Source organism: Sapajus apella, unplaced genomic scaffold (assembly GCF_009761245.1).
Source record: "Sapajus apella isolate SASKATOON/1434 unplaced genomic scaffold, GSC_monkey_1.0 scaffold23, whole genome shotgun sequence".
NCBI classification, from domain to species: domain Eukaryota; kingdom Metazoa; phylum Chordata; class Mammalia; order Primates; family Cebidae; genus Sapajus; species Sapajus apella.
Window position 1 is genome coordinate 4,169,270 of NW_022436963.1, and position 23,157 is coordinate 4,192,426.

Consider the following 23,157-nt stretch of genomic DNA (forward strand, 5'->3'; position numbering starts at 1 on the left):
ATTAAAAAAACAGATGATACATTAGGGAATCTGCATTTCATCATTCCGTGAAAATTTATCCGTGGTACCAGTAATTTATACACTGTTACTCTTTACTAACCTCTTAGAATTTAAAGCCAAAGAAGTTTCTCCTTCCTGGCAAACCACAGTTGCTATCAGTCTCATCTCTCAATAAGACTATGTAACACATTGTTTTCCTTTTTGCCTTACCTCCTGGGAGCAGCAAACCCTCCTTATCCTGGGAAGATCAGTGACTCATATTTACGGGGGCCTCATGCTGTACATTCTATGTGAGATGATTTATCTATATTACCACTAACCTCTATGACTCTGCAAAGTGGTGATGCTACACGCAACATACAGCAGAGGAAACAGGCAAATCACCTGACGAAAGTGACATAGCTGGTAAGTAGTAGAGCTAGAAAAAGAACCACATCAGTTCTACTCTAAATACTAAATTTCTGGTACAATTTAGCTCTTTCTCCCTATATTTTCCCTTACTTCTAATCATCAAATTTTAAAACCTAGTCAGTCACACAGTATTTATTAAGCACCTACTCTGTGGAGAAACAGTGTAAGGGTTGAGAACACAGACTGGAGTCAGACTGTCTGGATTCAAATCCTAGCTCTCCTTACTAGGTGGTGATTTGGGTAAGTTACTTAACGTCTCTGGGCTTCAGTTTTCTACCTGCAAAATGAGAATACTAACAGTACTACCCTGCGGAGTTTTAAGAATTAACTAGCTAATTCACATAAAGCACTTAAAACAGTACTAGTTACATAGCAAGTCTATGTGAGTGATTAGTTGCTACTATTTACTGCTAGGGATACAGTGAAGGGGAGGGTAGAGAGAGCAAAAAAGAAAAATGTAGCATCTAATTCCACTGACCTTACACTCTAACATCCATTGTGGGTGCATTTTATTCTAACGTATCCTAAAGCTATTTCAAAGCAGATAAAAATAGACCACAAGTTACCCTGTCTACCCTGATGTGATTATTAATGCATTGTATGCTTGTATCAAAATTTCATGTATCCCATAAATATATGCACCTGCTATGCACCCACAAAAATTAAAAATAAAAATTTAAAAATGAAACGACAAAGCTTTTATTGCCAATGTATCTTTTATAAACAGAAATGTCAGTAACCAATGCTTTTTTTGTCCTAAGATGCAACCCAAAACTACAATCAGTAACATTAATTTGTTTACATGATTTGCTATTAACCCCTTACAGAGACATCTAGCTTCTGTTTTCTAAAAGCTCCTGGGGAAGATCATAGGCCAATCTGCTCTAAACCACACACATTTACATATGGTCACCTTCATACCTGTATCCTCTGAGCAATGGTCTTGAGATCTATAGGCTCCTTAATTATTGCATAATAATCTGGATATTGCTGGAAGACAAAAAGCCAGGCATGCTCAATAAGTTAAAGTATTCAGCCAATCAGAAGAGAAGGAAGTACGCTGACAATCTGTTGTTCTACCAGTTAAGCAGCTTTGTGAGATTCAAGGCTAAAGACACAGCTATACAGCATGTTTATTTTATCTGAAGCAAAAAGAATTTGATTTTAAGAAGCTTCATGACCTATCTAACAGCATGACATAAAAGTTAACACTTGGTATTGAGAGTTATTATGCAACTAGCATACTATAATTTAATGTTTTTAAAAAATTCTAGGCCAGGAGACGTGGCTCATGCCTGTAATCCCAGCACTTTGGGAGGCCAAAGCAGGCGGATCACGAGGTCAGGAGATCGAGACCATCTGGCTAACATGGCGAAACCCTGTCTCTACTAAAAATACAAAAAAAATTTAGCCGGGCATGGTGGCACATGCCTATAGTCCCAGCTATTTAGGAGGCTGAGGCAGGAGAATCACTTGAACCCGAGAGGTGGAGGTTGCCATGAGCCAAGACTGTGTTACTGCACTCCAGCCTGGGCAACAGAGCGAGACTCTGTCTAAAAAAAAAAAAAAAAAAAAATTCTAAATTCACAGAATTCTACAATTTTTCATGGAAGGTGCAGAAAAAATGCTCTTCAGGAGTTTGTTACAAGCTGTTTTAATTTTATAATCTAACATAATTATATAATATTCACATAAACTTTGATAGGATTTATAAAGAAGTCAGATTGCAAAATTTGTTAGTTTCATGTTTAATTTGATGCTTCTGCTTATTTCAAAGTAAGTTTTTTCAAAACAAAATATCTTTTGAATGAAGCTTTGTTATATGTTACTATTACTAAATTAAAAAAAAAAAAAAAGAATGAAACTTTGTTAAAGAAATGAAGCAGGCTGGACACAGTGGCTCACACCTGTAATCCTAGCACTTTGGGAGGCTGAGGTGGGTGGACCACCTGAGGTCAGGAATTCAAGACCAGCCTAGCCAACATGATGAAACCCTGTCTCTACTAAAAATACAAAATTAGCCGGGTACACTGGTGCATGCCTACAATCCCAGCTACTTGGGTATCTGAGACAGGAGAACCGCTTGAACCTGGGAGGTGGAGGTTACAGTGAGCTGAGATCACGCCATTGCACTCCAGCCTGGGCAACAAGAGCAAAACTCCATCTCATGAATGAATGAATGAATGAATGAATGAAGCAAAATTATTAGCAACTTCTGATTTATCAAATACTAGCTCATCCCAAAAAGTTGACTATGTTGAGGAATATCACTGAAGCTTTCACAACAAACTAGAATTACTCACTGCCCTCAGGCTTTCCTAAAGATTTTCTTCCTTGGAGAAAATAAGTATAGTTGCCCAAATACCAAAAGTCAGTCTTCTCAGGTGGGTGAGGTTCAGGGGAAGTCAGACTGTGCTCTCCCAGCTCTTCCAACCTGTTCAAACCCTACTGAAGCCCAAATAACAAGAAAAGTAGCTTTCACTCAGTTACTAGGCTGAATGATGATCTCAGCATTGCTTTATCTCATCTGTCCCCTAAGCTTACCACAACTTTTTTAACCCTACTCTGTCCTTTACTTGGATCAATCTCTATTTCTGCCCCTTCTCTTCACCAGTTCTACTTCTGAGAGAAAGTTCAGAGGACAAAATACGGCAAGGCCACCCAGCATGGTGTACAAAGTAATCAGAAGTCATCCAATCCCACATATTCCCAATCTACCTCTCCCTCATAGCCAGCCTGCTTGGGGTGAACTTACTAAGGAAAGGTGAAAACTGCCCTGCCCCTTCAGGTATCAATCCTTGTTGTCTTTCAAACTGTCACACCCAGGGGAACCAATAGAAACCTGCTTTTCCAAACCAGCTCCTTCAAGGTGACTTTGAAAGTAAAAATGGGGAACTAATTATTGATGTTTCATTGTCCCAAATCACTGTTGTTGACTATCAATGATTATCTTCTGCACAGTAAGAATAAATCTTGAGCAAAGACTGTACTTCTCTTCTATTGTGTGCATGTATGAATGAGAGTGCGAGTGAGAGAGAAAAAGAGACAGAGTCTCTTTCTATTGCCAAGGTTGGAGTACAGTGGCATGATCATAGCTCACTGAAACCTTGAACTCTTAGGCTCAAGTGATTCTCCCAAATCAGCCCCAAAAACAGGTGTGATTACAGGTGCACATCACCATGCCCAGCTAATTAAAAAAAATTTTTGTTTTGTAGAGATAGTCTCAGCTATGTTGGCCTCTGAAAGCATTAGGATTACAGGTATGAGTCACTGCACCTATCTTGTACTTCTTTTATAATTCTTTTTACTGTAGTAAAATAAATTTCAAGTAGTAACATGAAATTTACCATTTTAGCCATTTTAAGTGTACAGTTCTGTGGCATTAGGTACACCCATGCTGCTGTGCAACCATCATCAACATCCACCTCCAGAACTTTTTAATCTTGTAAAATGGAAACTCTGTACATATTAAACAACTCCCCTTTCCCTCCAGCCCCTGGCAACCACCATTCTACTTTATGTCTCTAAGATTTTGAGTATTCTAGGTACCTTATATGAGAAATCATACAGTATTTGTCCTTTTGTGACTGGCTCATTTCGCTTAACATAATATCTTTAAGGTTCATTCACGTAGAAAGTTTCAGAATTTCCTTCCTTTTTAATGCCAAATAATACTCTATGTATATGTCACATATTGTTTACCCATTCATTCACTGATGAACACCTGAGTTGCTTCCATTTTTAGTTATTTTGAATACTGCTACGAATATGGGTATACAAATATCTCTTCAATACTGTGCTTTCACTTTCTTTGGAGTATATACCCAAAGTGGAACTGCTGGATTATATGGTAATTCCATGTTTAATTCTTTAAAGAATCATCACACTGTTTTCTTCTTTGCTTAAAATTTTAAGTCATATGACCTATATACTAATTAGATTCACACATAGGACAGCAGTGGTCAGATGCTTTATTTCTAATGTTGTAACTATCCTACAGCTAGTTAAGGCACACCTTTAAATAACCAGTCTTTCCAATGGCTGATGAGGAAATGCTACTCATTAGTCAACAAGAATCTTGCATACCTATGACCTACTGGGTTCCAGTTACAGACAGGAACACAAAGGTAAATACAGCATGGTCACTGTCCTCAAGAAACTCAGGGAGTAGAAAAGAAGGTAGATATAAAAGTAAATGATCACAATAGGGCTAAGTGCTACCAGAGAGTACTTCTGAAAGTAAATCCTTACCTAGAAATACAAGAATGCTGAGGTCATGAAAATATCTGCAGTTTCATAGGCTAATGTGAGTCAAATCTATATGTTAATTATCTTTTGGGTGTAAAGGCATAAGGAGCTCTGATACTTTTTAAAGGTCTAACTTGTCTAGAAAGCCCATTCCTTTTTCAGGTAGAAGAGTACCCAATTCATTTTTCTCTTTTTAGAATCACCAAGAGATCAAAGAGAAGTAAAAGGAAGAAAAACTCATTTATCTTCCTATCTTCTGTACAAAGAGAAAGTTTCCACTCTTACAAATGCAAGGTTTAGGCTGGGCGTGGTAGCTTATGCCTGTAATCCCAGCACTTTGGGAAGCTGAGCCAGGTGGATCACTTGAGGTCAGGAGTTCAAGATCATCCTGGCCAAGATGGTGAAACCTTGTCTCTACTAAAAAATACAAAAATTAGCTGGGTGTGGTGGTGCATGCCTGTAATACCAGCTATGTGAGAGGCTGAGGCAGGACAATCACTTGAACTCGGGAGGCGGAGGTTGCAGTGAGCCAAGATCATGCCACAGCACTCCAGCCTGGGCAACAGAGCAGGACTCTGTCTCAAAAAAAAAAAAGAGAAAAAAAAGAAAAAGGCTTAGTTAAGGTGTTTATTTTATCATTGAAGAATTGCCAATCTTGGAAACAACCCAATGTCCATTGACTAATCAATGAGTAAACAAAATGTAGTAAGGCATGGTGGCACAAGCCTGTATACACAGCTACTTGGGAGGCTGAGGTAGGCGGATCACTTAAGTCCAGGAGTTTGAGGCCAGCCTAGGCAACACAGTAAGACCCTATCTCTAAACAAAACAAAACAAAATGAAACACCCCAAAAAACTTATAAACAAAATGTATTATATGAAAATAAGAAAATACTATTCAATGTTAAAAAGGAATGAAATTCTGATTCAGGCTACAATATAGATGAATCCTGAACATATGCTAAGTGAAAAAAGCCAGTCAAAGAAGGACAAACATTGTGTGATTCTTCTGCTATGATGTACCTAGAATAGTCAAATTCACATACAGCAGAATTGTGGTTGCCAGAAGCTGGGAGAAGAGGGGAGTGGACTTAAGTGTTTAATGGGTATAGAGTTTTGGTTTCGTAAGACTAAAAATTTCCATAGAGTGGTGATGGTTGCATAAAAATGTGAATGTACTTAATGCCACAGAACTATACACTTTAAAATGGCTAAAATGATTAATTTTATGATATGCATCTTTTACGACAAGAAACAAACAAAAATCATCAATCAAAAAACATTAAAAAAAAATCACAACTTTCTGATCATGTAAAATGACAGACGTTTTGTACTGCTGTGAAGAGGATCTCATGGCTGCCTCAAACATTTTCCTTTTATTTATTTTTTGAGATGGTGTGTCACTATGTCACCCAGGCTGGAGTGCAGTGGCGTGATCTCAGCTCACTGCAACTTCCACCTCCCAGGTTCAAGCAATTCTCCTACCTCAGCCTCCTGAGTAGCTGGGATTACAGGCGCCCGCCACCACGCATGGCTAACTTTTATATTTTTCGTAGAGATGAGGTGTCACCATGTTCGCCAGGTTGGTCTCTCCTGACATCAGGTGATCCACCCGCCTCAGCCTCCCAAAGTGCCGGGACTACAGGCATGAGCCACTGTACCTGGCCCAACATCTTCCTTCTAAACTTACTTTATTTATTAGTAACTAATAAAATTCTTGAAGTACTAAAAACAAAACACTGTAACTTACCTGTTTTTAATTGCATCACTTACCACTTTAGAAGGCAGTTTCTGAAAAAGTTCGCTAATGAGACGTCCTGATGGATTTGTAGCTACAACTATGGCTTCAAGAAGCTGCTCCAGGATCTCCTTCAAGTAAGTTGGAGAAGACTGGTAATGAGGAGAAAAAAGTACTTTGTAAGAGAATAAAATGTTGAATATTACATAGCTTCTAAAATTGTAAAGCTAATTCAAAAGAGGAACTTTTTTTTTTTTTTGGAAGATGGAGAGGCTGGAGTGCAGTGGCATGATCTCAGCTCACTGCAACCTCTGCTTCTTGAGTTCCAGCAATTCTCCTGCCTCAGCCTCCCGAGTAGCTGGGATTACAGGCAGGTGCCACCATACCCAGCTAATTTTTGTATTTTTAGTAAAGACAGGGTTTCACCAAGTTGGCCAGGCTGGTCTTGAACTCCTGACCTCGAGGTCCTCCCACCTTGGCCTCCCAAAGTGCTGGGATTATAGGCATGACCCACCACGCCTGGCGAAAGAGAGCAACTTCTAAGCAGTGCTTATTTTAAGTCCAAATTTCAAGAATATCCCATAATGTTCTGATGCTGGCCACAGGCATTGTATCCCTAGAACAACCTATATGAAACTAATGAGGCTCCTTATATTATTTTTGCAATGAAATCTCTTGTACTAGGTACTTTTACTGAAACTTTTTCTACAGTAAATATTGTAATGGCAAAGTTTAAGTGCCACAAATGTGAAATGAGCAACTCAGCAGGAGAAAACGTGTCCCATAATAGTTGGTCATTTCTATATCTGCTGTTCACATCTATTGAAGTCTTCATATTCTTATAGGACAATGATTACTTACATACTTTTAACCACGGGGTGCTCTACCAGGTCTAACAATAATTCAAATTAAGTCAACACGAAATAGCGATTAAGTAAATCAATGTGCACCATTTCTGCTCTTCAGATTGACTGGTTTATACCTAGCTTAGACACTATTTCAACAAAGTATATGCCTCAAGGAGTACTTGACCAGGGAGGGTCCAAGTTTGAAGCAAGTTTCTAGAATAAGCAATGGGATGTCTCAGTCAAGGATTAAATGATGCTTCTAGTCCAAATCATTATTTGTGCATATAAAATAAATAGTAATGGTTATTTCTGGTTTAAATCATCAGAGCACTGGCATTTTGTCCCAATCCAACAGAAGGTCTTTTTATTTAGTATAGTCTCAATTTTAAAGTTCAACACTTTTTTTCCCCCACTCTGTCGTCCAGGTTGGAGTCAAGTGGCGTGACCATGGCTCATTGCAGCCTCAAACTCCTGGGCTCAAGCAATCCTTCCACCTCAGCTTTTCAAGTAGCTGAGACCACAGATGTGTACTACCATGCGTGGCTATTTTTTTTTTTTTTTTACTTTTTGTAGACATGGGCATATCACTAAATTGCCCAGGCTGGTCTCAAATGCTTGGGTTCAAGCGATCCTCCAGTCTCAGCCTCTGAAAGTGTTGGGATAACAAGCGTGAGTCACTGCATCAGTCCCAAGAAAATCATCCTTGATTTAAAAATCGGAAGCCTGAAAATTTCTTCTTCCTCCATGAGAATCATAGAGCTGGAAAAAGGCTTGGGGTCTGGTAAGGTGGCTCATACCTGTAATCTCAGCACTTTGGGAAGCGGAAGCGGGCACATCACCTGAGGTCAGGAGTTGGAGACCAGCCCGGCCAACATGGTGAAACCCCGTCTATATTAAAAATCCAAAAATTAGCTGGCATGGTAGTGGGCATCTGCAATCCCAGCTACTTGGGAAGCTGAGGCAGGAGAATCATTTGAACCCAGGAGGTAGAAGCTGCAGTGAGCCGTGATCGCACCACTGCACTCCAGCCTGGATGAAAGAGCAAAAAACCCTCTCCCAAAAAAAAAAAAAAAAAAAATCTGAAAGAGGCTTGGGAGGTATAAATGTGAATGTATAAGATCTTCCCAATTTCTCATCAATTATGTATTACAAAAAGAAATATAGGCAAGTCTTAATTGTAGGGATTTTAATTTTTTGACTACAGCCCTGCAGGCCTACACGAAGCGTGGGGCCTCTGCAAGCAGTGTTCTTCCCAAAAAAGCATGGGCTGCTTCTCCTGTATTCATAATCAAAGAGTAAATTTCCAGGGAATTCCTATTTTTAGCATTCTATTTAGTTCCAATCACTTAATTACTTAAAGAAATTGACAAGGTGCTAAAGAACTATATATATAATAGATATAAAATATATATATAGGAACTGTGTGTGTGTGTATACATGCTTTTTTGTTGTTGTAGTTTTTTTTTTTTTTTTTTTTTTTTTGAGACAGTCTCTCACTCTATCACGCAGGCTGGAGTACAGTGGCATGATCTTGGCTCACTGCAACCTCTGCCTCCCAGGTTCAAGCAATTCTCCTGCCTCAGCCTCCAGAGTAGTTGGGACTACCAGTGCCCGCCACCATGTCTAACTAATTTTTGTATTTTTACTAGAGTCAGGGTTTCACCATGTTGGCTAGGCCGGTCTCAAACTCCTGATCTCAGGTGATCTGCCTACCCTGGCCTCCCAAAGTGCTGGGATTATAGGGGTGAGCCATAGCACCTGACTAGGAACTATATTTTGAGACTCTAAGAAATAATTATATTTTTGAGAAATTTACCCATCACTGCTTCTCTGTGTTCCAGCAAAAGGCCTACATAGATAAGTTACAGAAGAAAGGACAATATTCTGCATTGTGCTTCTTACAATTTAGCTGTAGTAAAGACTTGTGATCTCTTATACTATTCTTTTTTTTCTTTTCAAACATGTCTTCTTTGTTTTTTGTTTTTTTGAGACAGTCTCGCTTTGTGGCCCAGAATGAAGTGCAGTGGCACCATCTCGGCTTACTGTAACCTCCACCTCCTGGGTTCAAGTGATTATCCTGCCTCAGCCTTATGAGTAGCTAGGATTACAGGCGTGTGCAACCACACCCAGCTAATTTTTATATTTTTGGTAGAGATGGGGTTTCATCATGTTGGCCAGGCTTTCTTGAACTCCCAACCTCAAGTGATCCTCCCGCCATGGCCTCCCAAAGTGCTGGGATTACAGGTGTAAGCCACCATGCCTGGCCATCAAACATGTGTCTTTATTTAGTAAATATTTATCAGTACCTACATGTCACGCATAGTGTAGATATCAGGAATAAATGAGCAAGAAGATACCTTCTGAGGAGCTATCATTCTACTTGGGGGAAGAGAGAAAAACACGTAAACTAGTATGTTATTTCATATATAGCGACATTATAAAAACTGAAGACAACCCTGTGATGACAGGGTGGGGTAGGGGCTGAACAGGAGGAAGGCAGAGCAAACAATTTAGATAGGGTGGTCAGGAAAGTTCAGTCTCAGTTGACACCATTTTAGATGGTGTCAGAATAATAAAAAAGAGCCCGTCATGGGAAAAGCCAAAGGAAGCATTTTCTACGCCGAAGAACAACTGCAAAATTCCAGAGGCAGAAACACACCTGGTATGTTCTAGGAACAGTAACCATTATTACCTACAGAAATATTCCTCACTAAGGTGATTACATTCCAACTTCTAACCACAGCACTGCCTTCCCTTATATGATGTCTCAATGTAGCAATACTGGACTAGTCCTTGATAATATCAAGATTCTCTTTAAAACTGAGTGGGAAATATGCATTAAGATAAGTACAATTCATGAAAATCACCACACATGGCACACATTGTCCAGGATATCCTAGGAGCCCTTAAAAATGGAGTGGGGCTCTCTGGCTGAATATCCTTTTACCCTCCCATTTACCAATACAATTGCACAGCAATTCCTGTTGCCCACAACAGCCCAGAGGGAATCATAAGCAGGGGTTCTCTCTGCCTTCCAAAAGCCCATCCATCACAAGTTACAGCTGCACACTTACTCCTTCAGTCATTGTGCCTTGATTGTCTTGCCCATCTTCATCATCATCTTCATCATCTGCTTCTCCTTTCTGAACAAACTCATTTCTTGTTCGAAGGTACAAATCCCAGAGTTTGCAAGCAGCTTTATATTCAGGAGAATCTGGCTATACGTTAACAAAAAAAAAATCATTTTAGTAATATATTGGAAATCAGTTGCTACTTTTAAAGCACACTGTTTCCGCAAAGACTAGTATTTTAAGACACAATTTTAAAAATTCTATTACAAATGTTAATATCCTCATGATTAATACTTCTATTTTGAAATTCTTTAATACGCGGTTTGAAGATGTCTGTTCCTGAAGTACAGTGAGTATGACAAACTCTTGACTGAAACCTTCTAGTAAAAACAATGTTGAATGCAATGTTTAAAAAATAAAATAAAACTTTAAAAATGCATCCATGGGATGCCAATAGAAAGTAAAGATGTTCATAGAAGTAAGGAGTAAAAGCAGGAACCCAAATGAAAACGCAGAACACTGAAGTCAAATGTTCACTTTGAAGGCATTTATTTGTGATAAAACCAAGCTTTGGTTTCCAACGCTTCTCTGGGCAGCAAGAAGGAGAGACAAAAGTCAAGCTCTACCAGAAGCTGGGAATCCAAAGGCCACAGCTGCACTGCTAGTGGGAACTCAAATCAGTGTCTGTACTGCCAGGGAACAAGGAGGACTGCCCATCTCAATCTCTACCTATCCAAACTCATGCCTATCTCAAACCATGGCACTGAGAGGAGAGGAGAGGCATGAAATGAATCTCCTCTGAGAACTCTTCATCATAAGTTAGCCTTAACAAAGACAGGCCAGTCACCCTGGACAAGCAGCAAATCATCTCTGGATGAAGCCAACTTCAATTTAATGCTTCAGTGATCTCTAAAGTTAAAGTTCCAAGAAATAGGAGCCCATAGTCAAAAGTCATGAGCCACATAAGAATCAAAGAATCACAAGAGAAGGCTAGCAAAAATGACAGTGAAACAAATATATATATATACATTAGGATTCAAATATTAGATTATCAGAATAATCTGCCATAGAATAAAAAACGGGTGTGTTAAAAACGTTTAAAAATTGGGCATGGTGGCGTACACCTGTTAGCTACTTGGGAGGGTGAGGCAGGAGGATCACTGGAGCTCAATAAGGCTGCAGTGAGCTACAACTGTGCCTGTGAATAGCTAGTGCACTCCAGCCTAGGTGACAGATCAAGACTTTATCTCTTAAAAAAAAAAAAAAGAAGTTTAAAGAAACAATGAGTTTGAAAATATGAGTGAAGTTCTAGAGACTTTAAAAAAGAAGCTACTTCCTATGTATAGAAAAAATAAAATTAAAATGCAAATACTAATTTTGTATGTAACTGATTTAAGAGATTTCACCAAGAAAACAAAGAACTAAAAAAATTATCTAAAAAAGCAACATAGACACAAAAGCAGAAAATATGAAAAATTAAGAGAAATGGAGACCTGTGGGAAGTCTAATATAACATCTAATCAGAGTTTCTACAAGAACAGAGAACAGGGCAAAAGCAAAATGCTAAGACATGGCTAAAAACTTTCCAAAGATGGGCCAGGCACGGAGGCTCACGCCTGTAATCCCAGCACTTTGGGAGGCCAAGACGGGCAGATCGCGAGATCAAGAGATCAAGACCATCCTGGCCAACATGGTGAAACCCTGCCTCTACCAAAAATATAAAAATTAGCTGGGCGTGGTGGCGTGCGCCTGTACTCCCAGCTTCAAAGGCTGAGGCAGGAGAATTGCTTGAACCCAGGAGGCAGAGGTTGTAGTGAGCCGAGATCCCGCCACTGCACTCCAGCCTGGCACCTGGCTACAGAGCAAGACTCTGTCTCAAAAAAAAAAAAAAAAAAGAAAAAGAAAAAGAAAAAGAAAAAAAAACTTTCCAAAGACAATGAGAAACACCAATCTAAGATTTATGAAGCACTATTGCTCACAAATTCTATAAATAAAAGGATATCTAAATAATTTATCACAATGAAACTGTAGAATACAAAAGAGAAAAAGATACTAAAGATAGCCAGAAAAGAAACAACAGATAACCTTTAAAAGAACTACAATTATACTGATGACTTCTCAATAGCAAAAAGGAATGAAGAACAAAGAAAGTAGTAGTAATGGTACTGACTCCACAAATCAATAGTATTATTATTATTAATGTTTTTAAAGACAGGATCTCACTGTTGCCCAGGCTGGAGTGCAGTAGCATGATCACAGCACACTGCAGCCTTGAACTCTCGGGCTCAAATGATCCTTCCACCTCAGCCTCTCAAGTAACTGGGACTACTGGTGCACTCCACCACACTCGGCCAATTAAAACCTTTTTTTTCCCCCATAGAGATGGGGTCTTCGTACATTGCCTAGGCTGGTTAAAGCAATCCTCCTGCCTCAATCTCCCAAAGCGCTGAGACGATAGGCATGAGCCATCATGCCTGGTTCAATTATTTTACAGCATGGGTCCCCAGCCCCCAGGCCACAAACAGCTACCAGTCCATGGTCTGTTACGAACTGGGCTGCACAGCAGGAGGTGAGCTCAGGCAAGACAGCATTACTACCTGAGCTCCACCTCCGGTCACATCAGCAGTGGCATTAGATTCTCATAAGAGTGTGAACTCTATTTCGAACTGTGCATGCAAGAGATCTAGGTTGTAAGGTCCTCATAAGAAATCTAATTCCCAATGATCTGAGAAGGAAGAGTTTCATTCTGACCCTGCCCCCTACATCCACCGCTGTCCATGGAAAATTGTCTTCTACAAAACCGGTTTCTTGTGCCAAAAAGCTTGAGGACCACTGTTCTATGAGATTCAAAAATTGCCATAAAAGAACTAAAGTACACAGCACCAGCATTATAAATAAGAAAAAGAGTGATCAGAGTTGAATTATTCTAAAGTAATTATATACTGTTTGGAGCATTAAGATCCTGATTAGCTTCTGGCTTTGATGAGTTAGTTATGCATAATAAAACTTCTTGGGTAAGAACTAAAAGGTTATCCATAGGTGTTACAATTTCCAAATTTTAGAAGTAATAAGAGAAAAAAGAATTTTTGAATAAACAAAATCAAAAGAAGGCATAAAGAAAAAAATAACAAAATGCATTGAAGAATAAGATAAAGAAACTGAACAAGGTAGTGGGCACCTACAGTCCTAGCGACCTGGAGGCTGAGGTGGGAAGATTGCTTGAGTCCAGGAGTTTGAGGCCACCCTGGGCAACTTAGTGAGACTTCATCTCTTAAAAGGATTTAAGGCCAGGCGCGGTGGCTAATGCCTATAATCCTAGCACTTTGGGAGGTTGAGGTGGGTGGATCACCTGAGGTCAGGAGTTTAAGACCAGTCTGGCCAATATGGTGAAGCCCCATCTCTACTAAAATACAAAAATTAGCCAGCATGATGGCGGGTGCCTGTCATCCCAGCTACTTGGGAGGCTGAGGGGGTGAATTGCTTGAACCCGGGAGACGGTGGTTGCAGTGAGCTAAGATCACGCCACTGAACTCCAGCCTGGGCAGCTGAGTAAGACTCCATCTCAAAAAAATATATAAAATAAAATAAATAAGGCCGGGTGCAGTGGCTCAAGCCTGTAATCCCAGCACTTTGGGAGGCCGAGGCGGGTGGATCACGAGGTCAAGAGATCGAGACCATCCTGGTCAACATAGTGAAACCCTGTCTCTACTAAAACTACAAAAAAATTAGCTGGGCATGGTGGCACATGCCTGTAGTCCCAGCTACTCAGGAGGCTGAGGCAGGAGAATTGCCTGAACCCAGGAGGTGGAGGTTGCGGTGAGCCAAGATCGCGCCGTTGCACTCCAGCCTGGGTAACAAGAGCGAAACTCTGTCTCAAAAAAAAAAAATAATAAAATAAAATAAAATAAATAAAAAGATGAGATGAATAGAAAGTAGAAATTTAGATTTCAGAAATATATCCAAACATAATGATAATTACTAAAACTGTAAAGAGTTGAAATGCCCTAGTTAGAAGATAAAGATTATACACTGGAGTAACAGAAGTTCACATATATGTTGTTTACAAGACATACCTAAGCACTGAAAGAATATGAATGTATTAAAAGTATAAAAATGAAAAAAACAAACTAGGTGAACACCAAAACAAACTAGTGTAACTACATTAATGTCAGACAAAATAGACCAAAGAAAATACTTTACTAGTAATAAAAAGCGCTATTACATAATACCAAAAAGTTCAATTTACTAGGGCAGTAATTCTAAACTTCTATTTTCCTATTTGCATAATTTCAAAACATATAAGCAGATATTAACAGAATTATAAGGAGAAAGAGACACATCCATAATAAGAGATTTTAAAATACTGAATTCAGTAAGTGGATAGTTTCATGCAGGCAAATCAGTAAGGATATTAAAGATTTGGCTGGGCGTGGTGGCTCACGCCTGTAATCCAAGCACTTTGGAGGCCAAGGCGGGTGGATCACCAGAGGTCGGGAGTTCAAGACCAGCCTGACCAATATGGTGAAATCCTGTCTTAAAAAACAAATAAATAAACAAATAAATAAAAGATTTTGAAAGGGCCAGGCATAGTGGCTCACACCTGTAATCTCACCTTTTGGGAGGCCAGGGCAGGTGGATCACCTGAGGTCAGGAGTTCAAGATCAAGATCAACCTGGCCAACAGGGTAAAACCCGATTTCTACTAAAAATACAAAAATTAGCCAAGTGTGGAAGCACACACCTGTAGTTCCAGCTACTCCAGAGGTTGAGGCAGGAGAATCACTTGAACCCGGGTGGTGGAGGTTGCAGTGAGCCGAGATCGTGCCACTGCATTCCAGCTTGGGTGACAGAGTGAGACTCTGTCTCCAAAAAAAAAAGGAAAAAAAAAGGTTGTTCATAAGATTTCCACGATTAAAAAAAAAAATGATTGTAGCAACATAATTAAATAGCAGAGCATGTGATCCAATGAACACAAGCAAAGCATTGTGCTATATAAATAGTACTCTGGTTATGTTCACATAATTCATAGCAGCATAACTCATAATAGCAAAAAGCAGAAACCAAATTTCCATCAACTAGGGAATGGATAAACAAAATGTGGTATATTCATACAATGGAATATGAATCAGCCATAAAATAGAACGAAGTACTGATACACAGTTGCAACATGGATGATGCCTGAAGGCCTTATATTCACTGAAAAAAGCCCATCACAAAAGGCCATACGCTGTATGACTCTATTTATATGCAATGCCTGAACAAGCAAATCCATACAGTAGGAAAGTAAATTAGTGGTTGCCAAAGACTGTCAGGGGGAAAGGGAAGTGCCTGCTAATGGGCATGGTTTTCTTTTATATTCTAGAGTTATATAGTAGTGACAGTTGCAAAATTTTTAAATAACTAAAAACCCCTTAATTCTACATTTTAAGATGATATATAAATTATCTCAATTTTAAAATACAAATATATGCTGTGTGTGGTGCCTCATGTCTGTAATCCCAGCATTTTGGGAGGCCGAGGCAGGTGGATTACCTGAGCTTAGGAGTTCAAGACCAGCCTGGGCCACACAGTGAAACCCCATCTCTATACTAAAATATAAAAAATTAACCAGGCATGGTGGTGTGCACCTATAGTCCCAGCTACTCAGGAAGCCAAGGCAGAATTGCTTGAACCCAGGAGATGGAGGTTGCAGTGAGCCAAGATTATGTCACTGCACTCCAGCTTGGGTGACAGAGTAAGACTCGTCTCAAAAGAACAAAAACAAAAACAGGCCAGGTGCAGTGCTTCACGCCTGTAATCCAAGCACTTCGGGAGGCTGAGGCAGGTGGGTCATGAGGTCAGGAGATCAAGACCATCCTGGCCAACATGGTGAAACCCTGTCTCTACTAAAAATAGAAAAATTATCTGAGCATGGTGGCGCATGCCTGTAATCCCAGCTACTTGGGAGGCTGAGGCAGGAGAATCGCTGGAACCAGGGAATTGGAGGTTGCAGTGAACCGAGATCAAGCCTCTGCACTCTAGCCTGGCGACAGCAAGACTCCATCTCAAAACAAAACAAAAACATTTACAATTTCAAGAATAACAACTTAACAACATATTTGTAGAATCTTTATGAAGAAACATTTAAAGCTTTACTAAGACACTTTTAAAAAGATGTAAATAAATGAAGACATACCAAATTCACAGACTGAAACAGTCAACATTATGCCAGTTTTCACTAATATGACCTATAGTCGATACAATCACAATAAAAATTCAAAAAAAATTTTTTGTGTGCTTGTTGACTTAACACACTAATGTAAAATGTGTAAGAAATGGCAAAAGGTCAAGTATAGTTAACCTACTTTCTTACTTGATAAAGAATTAGAAAGCAAGATGGGCATTGTGGCTCATGCCCGTAATCCCAGCACTTTGGGAGGCTGAGACAGGTGTATTGCTTGAGCCCAGGAAGTTCAAGACCAGCAAAGGCAACATGGCAAAATCCCATCTCTACCAAAAATACAAAAAGTCAGCCAGCTGTGATGTTTGCACGCTAACTGGGAGGCTAAGGTAGGAGGATTGTTTGAGCCTAGGAGATGGGAGCTGTAGTGAGCCAAGATCATACCACTGCAGTCCAGCCTGGGCAACAAAGGAGATTGTTGGAATTAGGCCAGGCACCGTGGCTCACGCCTGTAATCCCAACATTTTGGGAGACCGAAGTCAGGAGATCAAGACCATCCTGGCCAACATGGTGAAACCCTGTCTCTACTAAAATACACACACAAAAAATGAGCTTGGTGTGGTGGCACATGCCTGTAGTCCCGGCTACTCAGGAGGCTGAGGCAGGGGAATCACTTGAACCCAAGAGGCGGAGGTTGCAGTGAGTGGAGATCGTACCACTGCATTTCAGCCTGATGACAGAGTGAGACTCTGGCAAAAAAAAAAAAAAAAAAAAAAAAGAATTATAAAGCCAAAGTAATTAAGATAGAAATAGAATGGCCTAGTAACAGATAAACTGGTCTTTGGAACAGAATAAAATGACAGAAACAGATCCATGAATGCATGGAAATGATGACAACAGTGACTGTGAACAAATGCAGAGAGAACAGTGTTGGCTATACCTGTGGGAAAAAAACAGAGTCCTGTCTTATAAAAGACAAAAATCAATCCCAGCTGCATTAAAGGCTTATATGTAAGACAAAAGTATAAAACTTTAAGAAGAGTATACAAGAGAAGAAAGAATATAATCTTTGGGCAAGAGGAATCTCTGAAACAAGATACGAAGAAACCAAACTTAAAGATTGATAAATTTGATTATATTAAAAGAAAACACGGCTGAGCACAGTGGCTCATGCCTGTAATCCCAGCACTTTGGGAGGCCGAGGTGAGTGGCTCACGAGGTCAAGAGATAGAGACCATCCTGGCCAACATGGTGAAACCCCATCTTTTTAAATACATACATACATACATACATTTCTGTTCATCAAAAAACACCATGCATGGTGAAACCCCATCTTTAAATAAATAAATAAATAAATAAATACATTTCTGTTCATCAAAAAACACCATGAAGGGTGAAAAGATACAAGATATCTGAAACATATAAAATCAAAAAACAAAAAATAAAAACACATATAATCAAAAAAGGATTAGTATCTACAATAATTTAAAAATTTCTATGGCTGGGCACTGTGGCTCACACTTGTCATCTGAGCACTTTGGGAAGCCAAGGTGGGTGGGTCACTTGAGGTCAGCAGTTGGAGACCAGCCTGGCCAACACAATAAAACCCCGTTTCTACTAAAAATACAAAAAATCAGCTAGGTGTGGTAGCAGGCACCTGTAATCCCAGCTACTCGGGAGGCTGAGGCAGGAGAATCGCCTGAACTCAGGAAGCAGAGTTTCCAAGATTGTGTCACTGTGCTCCAGCCTGGAGAAGAGAGTGGGACTTTGTCTCAAAAAAAAAAAAAAAAAAAAATTTCTAAAGCCAGGAGTGGTGGCTCATAATTGTAGTACCAGCTACACAGGCTAAGGCAGGAGGATTACTTGAGGCCAGGAGTTTGAGAACAGCCTGGGATAGTGAGACTCTGTCTCTTAAGAAAAGAAAAATTCCAGAAATATAAAAGTGTCTAACAAACCAAGAGAAAAATGGGCAAAAGATTTCAGCAGACGGAGGAGAAATAAGAATGGTTTATAATCATATGAATATGGGCTAGGCACAGTGGCTCATGCCCGTGAACCCAGCAACTCAGGAAGCCAAGGCAGGTAGATCACTTGAGCCCAGGAGTACCAGCCTAGGCAACATGGTGAAACCCCCATCACTACAAAACATACAAAAATTAGCTGGGCATGGTGGCACACACCTCAAGTAGTGCCAGCTACTCAGGAAGCTGAGGTGGGAGGATTGCTTGAACCTGGAAGGTGGAGGTTGCTGTGAGCCGAGATCTCACCACCGTACTCCAGCCCCTGTAACAGAGCAAGAGCCTGTCTCAAAAAGTAATAAATTAAAATACGTAAATATATAAGAAATAAAAATCATTTGAATGTTCAGTCTCTTTACAAATAAGACAAATGTGAACTCAAGACACAAAAAGAAACCACTACTCACCTGCCAGATTTATAAGTGTTAGAAAGCCAGACAATAATCAAATTGGGATCTTTCAAATTTCATAATTTCTTACCTTATAATAGGCCTTTGCATTGTTAAAAAGGAGCTGGAAGTCAGCAGTCAGCAAATTAACATCATCATACTCTTCCATTTTTAGTTTCTGCTGGATTTTCATCAAATCAATGGGCTGAGAAACCACTTCGTAATAGTCTGGTTGATTTCTGTTACAATTTAGATTTTTTAAAGAGATATTAATCTGAAGCTTACAAGAAGTTGTCTTTCAAAGCTATTACGATAATGTTCAACATTCCAAGTGACAGAGCATATTAGAATCTTTCATGGATTTTGGAGCTTACTTTAAAAAAAAATCTGCCAACAAACTCACATTATTGGAACTAAGAGAGAGTAACAAAAGCAAGATGCATATGCATTCCCTTTTCAAAACATATGTTAATGACATAAAAACCTAAATTAACATCTGTGATGGTCTTTTAGGTGTTAAATATTTAATGTTTATAGCACCAATGCTAAACCTATGTTGACGGTATCTTTTATAAATGAAGATGACTCAACTTTCATAGTGCTCAAAAGTGTGAAAATAGAGACACATTTCAACTCTCTTTATAAACTTACAAAATGGATTCTTTCTTCAGTAAGTGAGGGACCACATACATTTTTTTCTATCAAGTTCTATCAAATGCCTATTACAAATGCTGCTTTAATAGCAATTACTATAATTACAAAGGAGGAAGATGATCCCTTGGCTTAAGTAGCCTGCCAAAGATGAACAGATTTAAGAGACATCTAAATACAACCAAACTCTTGGGAAAAAAAAAAAAGCATGGGACTAAGAAACACAAAATTTAGCTTCACAGTTATACCTTGCAGGAAGGAGTAGTAAGGAACACACAAGAAACTTTGAAGGTAATTATAATGACACAATTTCTTAAAATAATTTTTTCTTAAATTTCTTAAGTAATTTTAATGACAATTTCTTAAGTTCCCAAAATAACTTCTTGGGTTTAGGGTTCATGGATATTTATTATTTTTTCTGGCTTTTTTCAAATGAAGTTACAGGAGATAAGTAAGCCTTCTAAAAATCGATGTGAGTGACTATTTTCTCAATTCTCCCACAGGGGTAAGTATTCAGCCCCATTCTAGATGTGTAAGGGATAAGTTGTTACAAATAATATCATGGTGATTAAGGCTTAAATCTCTCTTGGCACCTTAGCTGACAGGTTATAGTCATTCTTTTATTATACATACTTAAGTTATTTTTTACTTTTCATTCCGACATAAAAGTTGTAAAAATAGTACTTTTTTTCTGAACCATCTGAATAAGCTCTGACATGATGCCCCATCATTCTTGATCATTTAATGTTTGTTTCCTACAAACAAGGACCACAACTCAACCATCAAAATCAGGAAATAAATGTTAATACAGTACCGTTGACCACTGAACTGTGCAGGTCCACTTATATGCGAACTTTTTTCAACCAAAAAAAATTCAGAGAGAATCTTGAGAAATCAGAGAAAAAGCAGAAAGAATACTGATGTTGTCAGTGGTATCAAGGGACTTTCTTGGTTTTGGTTTTTTTTTTTTGAGACAGGGTTTCACCATGTTGCCCAGACTGCTCTCGAACTCCTGAGCCAAGTACAGCTATCAGCCTGCCTCAGCCTCCCCAAGTGCTAGGATTACAGGCATGAGCCACTGTGCCCGGCCGCAGGGGACTTTCTCACAGCAAACATTAGGGCTTTGATAACTTAATATCCAAAATGATCCTCTGCATGTGGGCCTACTCTCCTTGCTGATGCAGGACCTCAGCAGTCTCTCAAGATTAGGGGATTATCTATAGACATCTGAGAACTCAATGAGGACATGTGCCTAGAAAGAACACTATCCCCCAGAATCACTGCTACTAGATTACTCACATTTTTAAAATTACCACAAATACAAAAGAAATATCAGGATCCCAACCACTCACTCTATATCATATGGTCAAAACAGGGTCCTCTCATTTTAAAATGAAAGAGTTTTACTAATTTTTTCACTGAAATCAAACATATAGAAAACCATTAAAAGTAAAAATCATCTTTATAATCCAGAATAGCACTATTCGTATTTTCGTAGACATTCTTCCAGACTTATCTCTAGGCACATGTACACACAAGCCAAATTTAACATAAACAGGATTATACTGTATGTTCTTTCAAAACAACTTTTCTCTTTCAACAACAGGTGAGGGCAGTCTGGCATATGGCTGCAAAACAGCCAAAACGTCAAGTTTTCATCAGAATAGTGAGAAACACTAGCCCTGGTGTGCAGAAGGCCTGCTGGCTACTCCCTACCCCATTCTCCTTTCTTCCCAGGATGATGGCATTCTAAGATGCTGCACGGCTACTACAGACCATATTCTCGGCTGAGCAGAGTGGCTCACACCCGTAATCCCAGCACTTTGGGACGCCAACGCAGACGAATCATGAAGTCAAAAGATTGAGACCACCCTGGCAAACACGGTGAAATCCTGTATCTACTAAAAATACAAAAATTAGCTGGGTGTGGTGGCACGTGCCTGTAGTCCCAGCTACTCGAGGCAGAAGAATTGCTTGAACCCAGAAGGCAGAAGTTGTAGTGAGCCAAGACTGTACCATTGCACTCCAGCCTGGGCAACAGAGCAAGACTCTGTCTCTCAAAAAAAAAAAAAAAAAAGAAAGAAAGAAAAAAAAAGACCATATTCCCAGCCAGCATAGTGTTGCATGCCCGTAGTCCCAGCTACTTGGGAGTCTGAGGGAGGACTGCTTGAGTCCAGGAGGTCAAGGCTGTAGTGTGCAATGATGGTGCCTGTGAGCAGCCTGCATTCCAGCCTGTGTGACATGGTGAAGCCTCATCTCCAAGGAAAAAACAACAACAACAAAAACAAAAACCCTTAAAGACCATATTCTCCAGCGTAACTGAAGCTAGCCAACACAAGAGCTGACGTATGTCATATCCAAGTCATGTCCTTAACACTCCTTCTTTTTCCATACTGGCTGGAAGGTAGTTGTGGTAGTGAGGCATCTCAGACCAGGCAGACAAGAGTGACACCACAAAGATAGTAGAATGGAGTTAGCTAATACTTAGACCTTGACAACTTCACAGGTCAGGACTTTTACACAAGAGAAAGAAATTTCTCTTTTGGTTCAGCCATTGTTGATTTCGTTGCTCTATTACAAAGTAGCCAAATACAGTAACTAAAATGAAGTATCAAAAAAGAATTCACAAATTTGTGTAGCTCTGAGCACTACTACTTCTTATAAATACTTGAGAAAAAATATACACTCCACATAGGAGTGTCAGAGAAAGGCACCATTATCTTTGAGATTGTTACATGAAAGTAGTCCAGCATGCAAGGTGTGTATGTATCCTCTGCTACTCAGCACTAACCTGCCAGTGAAAAGGTGGCAGCAAAAGCATGGTATCTTCTGTAAAAGGTTTTGTATACTTCAGTATGATGCTGTTACTCTATACCACACAACGGTTAAGAGCACAGGCTTTGGAGTCAGAACAACTTTAGTCTAAACACCAGCTATCTTAGTAGTTACAAGAACTTGTGCAAGTTCTCACCAATAAACTGTGATAGCTCAGAATTTTAAATAAGATATAATCTAAAAAATGCTTGGTTATTGTGTCTAGAATGTGGCAGACAATAAATACATGCTCTTACTACTTTATGCTAATTAAATAACAACTTTGAGAAGATTATTACTGATAAACCAACTCAAATAGGGAGACAGATACCTCATTTTAAAAACAACTTTCTTTTCGACCATGGCTAATTTATAGGGCTTTACTAATTCAGGATGGTGACACTGCACTCTCAGTGGCTCTGCTCGTTGAGGTGAGAAATTTGCCTTCAGTTCAACTTAGAGCTTGGTAGCTACCCACTGTACTATCAACAATCATGAATGAATCTAAATCTTTAGTTAACTCACTGTATTAGCATTCAAGAGCTGCTGTAACAAATTACTACAAACTTAGGGGCTTAAAACAAAACACATTTATTATATTCATTCTAGAGGTCGGAAGTCCAAAACAGGTCTCACTGGTCTAAAATCAAGGTATTAGCAGGGCTGCATGCCTTCTGGAGGTTCTAGTAGAGAGAATCTAGTTAAAAAGGTTTCCTTGCCTTTTCCAGCTTCTAGAGCTCACCTGCGTTCCTTGGCTTGTAGTCTCCTTCCTCTATCTTCAAAGCCAGCAGTATACATCTTCAAATCTCT

The 23,157-nt window shown here is 39.4% G+C and overlaps 1 protein-coding gene across 33 annotated transcripts in view; it reads right to left on the reverse strand.

The window, feature by feature from the left end:
• The window catches only part of PBRM1 (polybromo 1), a 149,618-nt gene that overhangs the window by 111,311 nt on the left and 15,150 nt on the right, over positions 1 to 23,157 (reverse strand). For all 33 annotated transcript variants that reach the window (XM_032290133.1, XM_032290135.1, XM_032290114.1 and 30 more), the window contains 4 exons: positions 18,974 to 19,121; positions 10,320 to 10,463; positions 6,433 to 6,549; positions 1,333 to 1,401 (listed from right to left, as the gene is read on the reverse strand). In XM_032290133.1, coding sequence (XP_032146024.1) covers positions 1,333 to 1,401; positions 6,433 to 6,549; positions 10,320 to 10,463; positions 18,974 to 19,121 — 478 coding nt within the window. The remainder of the gene's footprint in view (positions 1 to 1,332; positions 1,402 to 6,432; positions 6,550 to 10,319; positions 10,464 to 18,973; positions 19,122 to 23,157) is intronic.